The sequence below is a fragment of the Dendrobium catenatum genome, unplaced genomic scaffold (assembly GCF_001605985.2).
Source record: "Dendrobium catenatum unplaced genomic scaffold, ASM160598v2 fragScaff_scaffold_1497, whole genome shotgun sequence".
Lineage (NCBI taxonomy): Eukaryota > Viridiplantae > Streptophyta > Magnoliopsida > Asparagales > Orchidaceae > Dendrobium > Dendrobium catenatum.
This window is the reverse complement of record NW_021319959.1, coordinates 624,473-637,809: the sequence shown is the minus strand read 5'-3', so window position 1 is coordinate 637,809 and position 13,337 is coordinate 624,473. Positions and strand designations below refer to the sequence as shown.

Genomic DNA, 13,337 nt, shown 5'->3' with positions numbered 1-13,337 from the left:
GACCGAACAAGGTTTGCGGTTGCAGCTCTAATCGTTCGAACTCAAAAATATTTCCTGTGTTGGAGCTGGACATGACTAAATAATATTTTTAAAATTGATTTGTGAAGTTGATGTAAAGAAAATAATATTTTTGAAAGTTACTGTAGGTATTATAAATATAATTCTTTTTGAAATAATCGAACAGCTTTCTTACAACTAGATATATTAGCAAATTTGATTGTAAAAATAGCTTCCAATCATAAATTTTTTTTTAAAAGCAAGAAGAAAATGATAAAAAAACTGTGGGTGAGATAAATAATTAGAATGCTTTTTCAAACATACCATTAAACACATAATATAGACAACAAAGAAAATAAAAAGTAATATACATAAAATGGCGTATAGTGTAGGGGTTAAATTGCAACGTTTATTTTAATTTTATTTTTAAAAGAATAATCTGCTAGAGTTTATAATTTTAGCGATTCTTTCAAGATAATTGAATTCTTCAGTGAATCTTTTTTTATTTTCTAACGGGCTAAGGGCATCACGCATCTCGAACTGAATTCTTTATTTTTCATTTTAAAATAAAGTAATAATCATATCAAATAATATTTAATCTCTAATCAAATTCCATTTTTAAAATAAAAAAAAAAAATATTTTATGTAAATTCTTTCTCATCTTCATTTTCTCCTTTAGAAATGTGTTTATATAATGTTGCGTTGTTTATAGTCTCAAAATGAGTTTTGTTTTATTTTATATTGTTTTTTGCATTCGAATGGAGGCACGTGGTGCTTGTAAATGGAGAAATAATTACGTATAGTCACTGGATAATCATCCAATACACAACAAATACATAACATTAATACACAACAAAATAATAACGTGATGCATCTTGATTCATTTTTCGATATATCGCACATAATAATGTCTACTTTAAATGAAAATTTGCCCTTTGATTGGAGATGACCTAACATGGTTATTTACTAGATAGCAAAAGGACTATTCGGGTTTGGACAACCTTCAATCTGTTATAAAGTGATCTATTTATCGTTTATCTTGTTTCGAGAGATTATTCTATGTTTTATTTTATATTATTTTTTTGCATTCGAATGGAGGCACGTGGTGCTTGTAAATGGAGAAATAATTACATACATTCACCGGATAATTCAGAGGCGAATTAGGATATGTCACATCATTCAGTACACAACAATACACAACATCGATACACAACAAAATAATAACGTGATGCATCTTGATTCATTTTTCGATATATCGCACGTAATAATGTCTACTTTAAATGAAAATTTGCCCTTTGATTGGAGATTACCTAACATGGTTATTTACTTGATAGCAAAAGGACTATCCGGGTCGGACAACCTTCAATCTGTTATAAAGTGATTTATTTATCGTTTATCTTGTTTCGAGAGATTATTCTATATGGACACCGGATGGAAGAACCATCAAGTATTATTTGATATTGAATGGTACCGACGTTCGGTACTGCTAGATATTATATTTGGTATCGAATGCGGTACAATTTTGAAGTGAAGTGAACTCATTTTATTGATGTGACTAAGGTTTCGTTTGGGACGATTTTTTTATTGCTTTCTAAAACGAAGTTTTTATACAAAATTAAAAAAATTTGTACTAAAACTCCATTTTAGAAAGCAATAAAAAAGCCGTCCCAAACGAAGCCTAAGTCTTCGTTTGGGATCTTCGTTTGGGACAATTTTTTTATTGATTTCTAAAATAAAATTTTAGTTAAAAATAAAAAAATTTGTAATAAAACATACCGTTTTAGAAATAAAAAAGCCGTCGGAAAGTAAGCCTCTCGGCAGCTAATAATTTGCCCTTTAAACATTCCCCTACCCCTTTGCCTAGTTAGGTTTCCAAAGTGTGATTTTCCGATCCAGGAGAAGAATGATTGCTCGCTAATCTGCTTTCCAATATCCCTCCATGGCATTAGCTCGCTTCCTTCACCAATCTACCCTTCACCGCTGCCATCTTCGACCGTTTCAGAAACTTCTCTTCGCCGCACAACCCCTCCTATTTTCTTCAGGATCGTCATCTTCAGCTCCGCCCTCCAGGCGATCACCTCCTCCACCTCCGCACGAGTTCTTGAAGCCATGCGAATTTCTGGGTAGCTGGAAGCCGGCGTCCGATCCGAGGGAGGCGGAGGCGAGGCTTGATCGCCTCCGCAAGGACTACTCGAAGCAGGTGGCTCAGCTGCGGAAAGAGTACGTACACGAGATGGAGATTCTGAGGGCGGAGAAGCAGCGCAAGGACGAGGCGAAGCGCGAGGCCATTCGCCTAGCCAATGAACAGCGCAAAGCTGCGAAATCTGCCGCTGCTGAGACACTTGCCGCCCAGCGAAAAGCTTTCCAGGAGGAGTTCCGCCAAACTCTCGTACGTTTTTATTTTAGATTTCTGAAATGCCAGTTCTTCCTGTTATTTGACCTGTACTTTTAGTTTGAACCCTAGCCCTTGTATTTGGCGATTGAATGGTAAAATCGCTTTCTTTCCTGAGTTTTATCTGTGCTATTCACTTGTTCTCACAAAAAATCTAGCTTGTTCTTTTTAACACAAAATTGTCTTCAACGCTGGCATGTTAGGAAGCAATTACACGAAATAACTTTTCTAAGCGGGCTGCTTCTAGCTATCACCCAATTTTCCCCATTTATCGGTAAACCTTTCTAACTCATTTTCGTTGGAAGCTTCGATATAAGCCTTAGGACTCCTTTCATATTGGACCTTAACCAATATGTGAAAGGAATTTCAATTCTTAAGAATCTGTTAGGTTAATGTGCTTGATTAGGTTTATTACTTAGGAAGAACATGGAACACCAGCTTTCTTGTGTGGAAAACCGATGAAGTTAAAAATCAAAGGCCTTTTACCTAGTCAAAATACATATTCACCAGTAAAGTCTTGTGTTGCAATGAGGATGCATTTCCGCTTCTACAGAATTCGTCTTTACAATATAAATGCTTAGGTTAGGAAAGAAAGTTCCCTTTTCTATGGTGGATAACAAAACACAAATATGTTCCCTTTTCTATGGTGGATAACAAAACACAAATATGTTGTCGCTGATGTATGAAGAGTTGGATGTTTCATTCTTTATGCGAAGAGAAGAATAGATTGGTTGATTGAGCGACAGCTGGTGTTGATCGAAAAAATGGTCATTTGATGACGATTAGCTTTAGGCAAATAACAAATGTTGAATGTTAGGCGAAAAATGATGATAGATGTAAGAGGATGGGGGATTTTGTATATCAAGTGATGACATACATTAAGGGATAGTAGTAGGTGGGCATTGACAGTTGGCATCAAATGTTAGGCAGTAGGAAGTGTAGGTTGACAGAGAAAGTAATGTAAAATCTGATATATATGGCAATCATTGACATGCATTGGGCTTTTATTGTTGGTAGACACTGACCGTTGGTGGACTTTGAATGTTGGTGGTTGGTGGATGTTGTATGTTAGTCATTAAATGATGTCCTATGTTAGTTTCTAGAGGATATTAGATAGTGTGAAATTCTTACCACTTAAGGAAATTCTTTTTTAATTGATGGGCAATGGGCGGTAGAAGTTGGCAAATTGAGGGAGATTTAAAGAATATCTGAAATGTTGTTTTGATTTTTAAATGTAGTCAGTGCTTTAGCATCTTAAACTATTCATTGTATCTGTAGAGTTGCAATTATAAGAATTATATTTAAACAAATAAGATTTGTTTATAAATTTTGAGATTGGTGGGTTATTGTTGTGTTTATCTTGAATAATATTGTTGTATTTCTCGTTCTCATCGGCAATGGATGCACCAAATTGCGACTTCATTTGATCTTTAAATGATTGGATTATATTGTACCTAGCTATCTTGACTGACCTGCATGAACCACAGCTTTGTATAGCGATCAATTGATCGATGATTCCTAGGTGGTGGTGCAACGAAAATGAAGTCTTAGTTGTACTTTTCAAAGCTCTTGATATCATGAATTCAATGAAGTTGACATACCAAAAATTCAATGGTCGAACTTAGAATAATTATTGGAAAATTTATGGATCAAAATTTGTTCTAGAAAAAGAACAATGATAATTAGGCGTAATCTTAGCATTGATTTTTCTCTTTTTCCACGTGGTTGCTCATTTTGAGGTGAGGTAGGGAGGCAATCCAATATGAGGTGGTTGTGGAATCTTAGTAATAGGTATAGGAAGTTTGGAGGAAGTAGGAAGGATAAAAGAGAAAGATTTTTATTTTAGGTTTTTGAAATGCCAGTGCTTCCTGTTATTTGATCGGTGCTTTTAGTTTGAACCCTAGCCCTTCTTGTATTTGGCTATTGAATGGTAAAATTGCTTTCTTTCCTGAGCTTTATCTGTGCTATTCACTTGTTCTCCTAAAAAAAAAACTAGCTTGTTCTTTTTAACACAAAATTGACTTCAACACTGGCATGTTAGGAAGCATTTACACGAAATAACTTTTCTAAGACGGCTGCTTCTAGCTGTCACCCAATTTTCCCCATTTATCGGTAAACCTTTCTAACTTATTTTCGTTGGAAGCGTCGATAACTCCTTTAATATTGGACCATAACCAATATGTGAAGGGAGTTTCAATTCTTAAGAATCTTTTAGGTTAATGTGCTTGATTAGTTTATTACTTAGGAAGAACATGGAACACCAGCTTTCTTATGTGGAAGACCGATGAAGTTAAAATCAGAGGGCCTTACCTAGTCAAAAAACCTCACTAGTAAAGTCCTGTGTTGCAATGAGGATGCATTTCCACATGTCTACATAATTCGTCTTTACAGTATAAATACCTAGGTTAGGAAGAAATTTACCTTTTCTATGGTGGATAACAAAACCCAAATATGTTGTCTCTGATGTATGAAGAGTTGGATGTTTCATTCTTTATGCCAAGAGAGGAATATATTGGTTGATTGAGCACTGGTTTTGATGGAAAAAATGGTCATTTGATGATGAGTAGCTTTGGGCAATAACAAATGTTAAATGTTATGCGAAAAATGATGATAGATGTGAGAGGACGGGGGATTTGGATATCAAGTGATGACATACATTAAAGGATAGTAGTAGGTGGGTGTTGGATAGTTGGCATCAAATTTTAGGCTATAGGAAGTGTCAGTTGACAAGAAAGTCATGCCAAATGTGATATATATGGCAATCATTGACATGCATTGGGCTTTTATCGCTGGTAGACACTAACCGTTGGTGGACTTGGAATATTGGTGGTTGGTGGATGTTGTATGTCGGTCGTTAAATGATGTCCTATGTTAGTTTCTAGAGGATATTAGATAGTGTGAAATTCTTACCACTTAAGGAAATTCTTTTTTAATTGATGGACAACGAGTTGTAGAAGTTGGCAAATTGAGGGAGATTTAAAGAATATCAGAAAACTTGTTTGGATTTTTAAATGTAGTTAGTGCTTTAGCATTTATTGTATCCATAGAGTGCAATTATAAGAATTATATTTAAACATTTAAGATTTGTTTATAAATTTTGAGATTGGGTGGGTTATTGTTGTGTTTATCTTGAATAATATTGTTGTATTTCTCATTCTCATCGGCAATGGATGCACCAAATTGTGACTTCATTTGATCTTTAAATGATTTGATTATCTTTTACCTAGCTATCTTGACTGACCTGCATGAATCACAGCTTTGCATAGCGATCAATTGATCAATGATTCCTAGGTGTTGGTGCAATGGAAATGAAGTCTTAGTTAAGAAAAGAAATGTACTTTTCAAAGCTCTTGATATCATGAATTCAATGAAGTTGACAGACCGAGAATTCGATGGTCGAACTTGGAATAATTATTGGAAAATTTATGGATCAAAATTAGTTCTAGAAAAAGAACAATGATACTTAGGCACAATCTTAGCATTGATTTTTCTCTTTTTCCACATGGTTGCTCATTTTGAGGTGAGGTAGGGAGGCAATCCAATCTGAGGTGGCAACAATGTGGAATCTTAGTAATAGGTATTGGAAGTTTGGAGGAAGTAGGAAAAATAGAAGAGAAAGATGGGGCTTTTGGCTCCAATTTCTCTTTTGACAGCTTGCACGAGCTCTTCTTGGATTACAATTGGTCATTTTTGGCGATGATGGAACTGTCTCGACATGAAGGTTGTTTTGACTATGATATTTTGCTTTTGGGGGGTTTGTTTGGAATCATTTGGACATTGATTCAAATGTTCTTAGACCTTAGTGTTGATGAAATAATCTTAACAAGACCTTATTTTGACTATAAGCAAAAAAAAAATAAAAATCTGTTTTACCTTTTAGATAATTCTTGATTTTTTTAATTCTATTTATGAGAGTTTTGTTCGAAGTCATTTGAACTTGGATTCAAACCTTAGTGTCGATGGAATCAACAAGATGGTTGTTTTAGCTACTAGCACGCACAAATCAGATTTCATTTGGCCCTTTGAAAAATTTGTGAAAGTTTTCAGTTTAAATACTGATTGTTTTGAAGTTCAAATTTTGCATCAAAATTTGTGCCAAATTTGATGAAATTTTTGGTGATGTATCAACAGTTGATATTTGCTTATATAGTCCATAACAAATGCTTCATATTCCTTGATGAATGGAAACGCACCGAAAAAATGAAAACATAAGATTTAACTTAAATAATATGTGCAACTCTATGAACGTCCTATCCCAGAATTTTTGTAAAAGTTTTATAAATCAGCAATTATTGTTCAAATTTCATCATCTTTTTATCTCTTTCTATTTATTTCCTTTTACTTACTATTATTAATCCTAGCTACATTCGCTTGGGGCACATATAATTTAATTAGTACTGTGAAAAGCTAAATCTGTCCGTTCTGGACTTATTTTTATGTCTATTTGTATGGCTTCTGTTTCCAGATACTGAAATTTATAGAAATTGCTAACGTTTGAAGGCCTTGAATTGTGGTTACTTAATTGTTGTTTGTTTGAGTGAAACATTTGCCTGTAAAGTTGATTTTTTGGTGTTTGATTTGAAGCAAAGTTTGTATAGTTTAATGAAGTTACCTTCATAGTTCATTTTATTCACAAATCTAAAGTAAATGCAACCAAATAGGCCAGATTTACTTTATTTTGCATTCCTGGTACATTTAACCAAGCATCCGGCAAAGAGGATTGAATTGCTTGGGAAATTTATCAAGTTTGTGCATGGTCGTCCAATGAGATCCCACAGTTGGGCTTGGATTGGGATTCCATGGAATCCCTTGGGATGTTGCGCTTGCATCATATAGGCAATGGCGAGTGTGCCTATGCCATCATTGACAATGTTTTGCCAAGGCAGACCAGCACAGGGGCAAATTATTACGTGCGGCATCCGGAGGCGAATCCAGACACGCCACGTCAACCCGACCCCGGTGCATCTTGTTGATGTGGCGCCTCCGAATTTTCCTCCGGACGGTCCGGACACTACACATAATAATTTGCCTAGCATAGGACCGTGCACATGCCATGAGACGCTCATGTAGGTCGCCAGAGTTAGAGGGTGATGATGACTAGTTGTTCATTAAAAAATCCAATGTGCATATTTATGATTTAATCATCTTGGTTTTTTAAAAAGTCAACCTAAGGGACTTGATTAATGAAACTTAGAAATGATGTCCTTATTTACTAGGAGACCAAAAGCTTGATTATTTCATCTACTCTAATAAGCAATCATTAACTTAGGCTTCATTTGGGACAGCTTTTTGCTGCTTTCTAAAATAACTTTTTAGTATAAAAATTTTTTGAATTAGAAATTTTTGTACCAAAAAATTGTTTTAAAAGCGGGAAGAAAGCTGTCCCAAATAAACCCCAAGTCGTTTAACCAAATGTGTAATTTATTGGAATCTTTTTCTTTCAGGCAAAATTATGCCAATTGCGAGAACTTTTGCTCCTTCCATATATTCATTTACCGTGTTTTGCATTTCATTTGAAGTTTAGTAAGGTTAAACTAAATGATTTTCAATGTTTAATCACACTAATATTTAACTTTTGTGTTTTTCATCCGCTTAAGGGTTTTATGCAATTGTACATACCCTATTTTTTGTTCTTTAGTTGCGTTGATTAGATTCCTTGCAAAATTCTTTTGCCTCGCTGCACTATTACTAATAGTTCCATATACTTGTGGATAAGCTTATGGCCATTGCTGATAATCATAACTGAACATGTCGATGCAGTTGAAAGAAAGAGCTGAAAAGCTTGAAAGCTGGCGGAAGAAAGAGCAACTGAGGGAACAGAAGAAGACAGAAAAGAAGGACCTTTTACGCCAGCAAAGTTCAATGTGGATTTCTGAAGAAAACCTGGACAAGAGAATCTTGGAGGCCATTGTCGATACAACTCCTCTATAATGTTTTTCAGGACAGAGCTGACCCGAGGTCTTGCATCAAACCCTAGGAGTTGCTTCTAGTTCCATATGTTGCTGGCAAATTAGCTTTAATAGATCATGTAACTTATTTTTGTCCTCGTCTGAACAGTCACTTCATTTGAATGTGAAGCTACTTTTGATGCACTGTTGAGATTTGAGTAGTTATGTGATTCTTTTTGGTCTGTTGGTTGAGAACTTTGATTATCAAGTAGGATTTCATTTGGGACGGCTTTGTTCTTATTTTCTAAAATGACTTTATGATATAAAAATTTCTTGAATTTTAAATTTTTGTACTAAAAAGTCATTTTAAAAAGCAATACGAAAACTGTCCCAAACGAGAGTTTGAATTTAATGTATGTGATGTATGTGAGTTTATCTTAATTAATCCAAATTTAAAAAAGAAGAAGATTTGAATAATTGATAGTAGGGCTTAGACTAGTTGGAAATGATTATGCATGAGGCCAAATACAAAAAAAAAAAAAAAAGAGGGCAAAAGTTTAGTTATAAACTGAATTCTGTCTGTGGAGTTTGTGAGATCACATTCGAGTCTTAAACTAATGACCTCTAATATCAGAACTATGGAGCAGATTGCTTGACTTAAAGACTGTTGGTTAAAATATATTTACTTGTCATCTCTCTTGGTATTAAAAGTACTATATTTATTTAATTATCTGTGTTATGTAAATGAAAAATTATCATTTCATTTGCATTTTAAAAATTTTTATTGAGAGCTTTACATACTAGACACTTAAAATTGTCCTATTTATATATTCAAAATAATTTTTTTTTTATTTAATATACTAATACTATTAACTAACATTGTTGTTGCTAGGTCTCAAATCTTGGATGAGGTTGTGTTAGATTGTTGAAATTATGATAGGAATTTAGAATATAGGTTCCCTTACAAACAAATTAATGAAATTAATAGATATTATAATTCATAGGAAGATGAATATTCTATTCATCCAGGAAATTAAATGAGTTGTAGAGAAGACTAAGAAGATTGATAGTGTAGGATTTAAACTATCGTATGTTGGTAGGAGTTGTCTTAGAAATAATGTATGTGTGATTATAAATAGGAGTTTGAATAATAATGTTGTAAAAATTAATGGAATTCGTAATATAATTATAGATTTAAATATTGTTATTGATGCTAAAATTGTTAATAATATAAGTGCTTATGCTCCTCAAGTAGATTTGGATATAAATTCAAAATTAAAATTTTGTAATGACTTAGAAAAATTAATACAAAAGATACCGCTTGAATAACAAGTTTTTATGGGTGGATATTTAAATAGAAATGTTGGTAGAGACATAGGTGATTTTAAAAAAAATATTCATTGTGACTATAGCTTTGGAGCAACTAATGAAGGTGGTAAGATTATATTAGATTTTTCTTTAACTTATGATTTTGTAATTGTTAATATCTTATTTAAGAAAATATATGAGCATCTCATCACATATGAATGTATATAATAAAACTCAGATTGTTTATTTTCTTATAAGAAAAATTGATCGTTTAGACTCCAAAGATTGTAAAGTTATTACAAGTGAAAGTTTATATACCAACATCGCTTATTAGTTTTAAACTTTAAGATGAAGGGACAAAAAATAAAACATAAGGTGAATCATTGTTTTAGGATTAGATGAGGCATTTAAATAGTATTCAATAAATTATTTTTAGAGTAATATTATAGCTAGATCTTAAGATTTTGTCTGTGAATGAAAAAACTAATGTTATGTGAAAAAAAGTAGCTAGTGATATTAATAATGTTACAAAAAATGTGTTTGGATATTAAATGGAAAACCTACTAAAAGTAAAAATAGTTTGTGGCAGAGTCAAAACTTGTAAGAAAAGATGAAAAAATAAGATTTGTTATAAAATTGATTTAGATGTAAACGTTTTGATAATTGGAAATGATATAAAGAGGCCCGTAAGGAGTCTAAGAAAATAATATTGATACAAAGATTTTAGCTTTTAATGATTTATATAATAAATTAGATCTCAAGGAAGGTGAAAGATATACGTATATGTATAAGTTAGCTAAACAAAGAGATATGAGTAGTAAGGATTTAGTTCAAGTGAAGTGTATTAAGGCTGAAGATAAAAAAATGCTTTTATTAGAAGAGAATATTCAACAAAGGTGTGTGAGCAATTTTGCTAAATTTTTCAATGAAGATCGTGAGAATGCAATTGACTTTAGTGACATTAGCATCCTAAATAAAAATAATGATTTTTGTTTTTGTCGGTGTATTAGTAAAACCTAAGTTAAAGAGATTTTAAAGAAAATGAAGTGTAGAAAAACTTTGGGACCTAATGATATTCCGAAAGAGCTGTGGAAATGCTTAGGAGATGAGGGAATTTATTGGCTTACTAATTTTTTTTAATATTATTTTGAAGACTAAAAATATATTAGATGAGTGGAGAATGAGTGTACGTGTTGATTTCTATTTTTAAGAATAAAGGTGATGCACATAATTGTGTGAATTATAGAGATATTAAGTTAATGTGTCATACTTTAAAACTATGGGACAGAGCTATGGAGCATAGGTTGTGGCGTGACACTAATTCTTCTTCAAATCAAATTGGATTCATGTCAGGTAGGTCTACCATGTAAGCTATATATTCATTGAGAGCTTTGATTGAGAAGTATAGGGAGAATAAGGAGGATATACATATGATTTTATTGATTTAGAGATAGCATATGATAAAGTTCCAAGAGAAGTGTGCTATGGAGAGTTCTACATAAGAAGGAGATTAATAATGCTTATATTTAAGTCATTAAGGATATGTATACATTAGTTGTTACTTGTGTTCAAACACAAGCTGGTTTAACTAAGTATTTTCCTATTTTAGTTGGATTACATAAAGGATCAACCTTAAGCCCATATCTTTTTTGCTTTAGTCATGAATGTTCTCACTAGACATTTGCAATAGGTTGTACCATGGTGAGTGCTTTTTGTTGATGGTATTCTTCTTGTTGATAAGACTAGAGAGGGAGTTGAATGTAAACTTGAATTATGAAGGTCAACCTTAGAGTCTTCGTTTGAGTAGATCTAAAGTTGAATATATGGAGGGTAATTTTAATAATAATAAATTTAGTAGGAAGATTATGACTTTCGATGATCAAGTCTTTAATAAGAGTACACGTTTTAGATATCTTAGGTATATTGTTCAAAGTGATGATGAAATAGACAGGGAAATTATTAGTAGAATTCATATTGTATGGTTGAAGTGGAGGAATGCATCAGGCTTGTTGTGATAGAAAAGGCCCCTCTCAAACTTAAGCAAAAATTTTATAAGGTGGTGATGAGACCTACAATGCTTTATGGTACAAAATGTTGACCATTAAAAGAGAAGCATAATATTAAGTTAGATGTTGTAGAGACGAGGATGCTCAGATGAATGCGTGAAAAGGTTAGAGTAGCTCCAGTGGAAGATAAGATTAGAGAGAGTCGCCTTAGATGGTTTGGTCACATAAAATGACAACCTTTTGATGATCCAGTTAGGAAAGTATATGCATTAGATTTGACTTATGTTAAAAAATATAACAGCAGACTTTAAAAAATTGGTTATAAAATATTAGAAATGATATTTCTTTATTAGATTTAGATAAGAATTTGACTCTTAAAAGGAAAAAATGGAGAAAAAAAAATTTATGCAACCGACACTACATAGTGGGATAAAGGCTTATTGTTAGTGTACTATTACTATTAATTATTATCTTACTTCTACTCTCTCTACTTAAAATATCAAAACTCTTGATAATGAAGAAAGGTGAGAAATTCATGTGATTTTGTTGGAGAAATTGCAACGGCCGGACCGGTGGCATCAAAAGAATCTCTACGATAGAATAGGCGAGGAATTTATTATGGGAAATCAAGAAGCAACAACAATATATGGCTGGAGAAGGGCATTAATGGATTGGTCGCATGTGACGAAAAAGAGTAGAAATGCTTGATGGAGAGTTAAAACTTAAAAAGAGGAAGTGTTGTATTTTATGTTATTTAAAGAATTAAGTATTATGTGATTGAATATAATATTTTAAATATTAGACATACAAATAGAATGATTTTAAAAGTTATGTAATTCTTTTTTATGATATCATAGCTATAGAGAAAAATTAAGTGGTAAAATTTTCATATTAAATATGTAGATGCATTTGTTTTAAATGTTATGTACATCATGCTCGCTCTCTGCGCTCATCTCTCTGTTCCTCTTCATGAAGCCCTCAACAATAAAGAAACAAGGAAATCGAATGGGATATTACATCTTAGGGCATCAATGTCTCCAACATCCTCAATAAATAGAGAGATCCACTAAACTTGAAAGAAATATATTATTGAGCCGAGCGACAACTGCCTCTAGCGAAGCTCGCAAGTGAGAGCATTGGCTGGTTCATGTGGTGTACACAGAAGAAGAAGTTGCATCAGCGATGTACAGGAGCTCAAATTTGTGATTTAGTTCACTGGCAGAAGGCGTGGCCCAATCCACTGATAGTGAGATCTTTTGAGTTCATTAACATAGTTAACAATACGCTAAATGACATAAAATAGTAAAAATGCAAATAGTATAAATACTGATACGTAATCTCAAAATTATCTTGACCGGGCACGAATTTCGAGGCAAAAGCTAGTTGGAAACTTCAAAAATTAATTTTGGGAGCATATGAACTCCGATTTCAGCGAGCTTACAGTCAAACTGAGCGTCTCGGAAATACGAACCCAACGACACCAAGATCAACCCAATCCGAGCCCAAATGAGTCCGAATCAAGGGTTCAAAGCGCTGTTGGAAGATTCAAACCGCAATTTGAGTAACCAAACGGTCTCCGATTTTGACGAGCTTATACTCGAATCGAACGGCTCGACGAGACGAATCCAACGAGCCCAAGATCATCGAATTCCGAAATCATTAAGGCCTTCAAATGTCCAACGAACGGTCCACGGTCAAAGAGTTCAGCAACAACCCATAACCACCCACTCTCCCTCTCCCTCTCCC

At 33.3% G+C, this 13,337-nt stretch overlaps 1 protein-coding gene across 1 annotated transcript; it reads left to right on the top strand.

The window, feature by feature from the left end:
• Positions 1–1,804: 1,804 nt before the first annotated feature.
• Positions 1,805–8,519, top strand: LOC110106043 (golgin subfamily A member 6-like protein 1). The gene is made up of 2 exons (XM_020835766.2): positions 1,805–2,386; positions 8,150–8,519. The coding sequence occupies exons 1-2, from the start codon at positions 1,937–1,939 to the stop codon at positions 8,318–8,320; spliced, it is 621 nt and encodes a 206-aa protein (XP_020691425.1). The 5' UTR covers positions 1,805–1,936; the 3' UTR covers positions 8,321–8,519.
• Positions 8,520–13,337: the final 4,818 nt, after the last annotated feature.

Excerpts from the sequence above, each read along its gene's own strand:
- LOC110106043 (XM_020835766.2), top strand. The coding sequence starts at position 1,937 with ATGGCATTAGCTCGCTTCCTTCACCAATCTACCCTTCACCGCTGCCAT. Across the intron at positions 2,387-8,149 it reads AGGAGTTCCGCCAAACTCTC|TTGAAAGAAAGAGCTGAAAA; the intron begins GTACGTTTTTAT and ends ATGTCGATGCAG.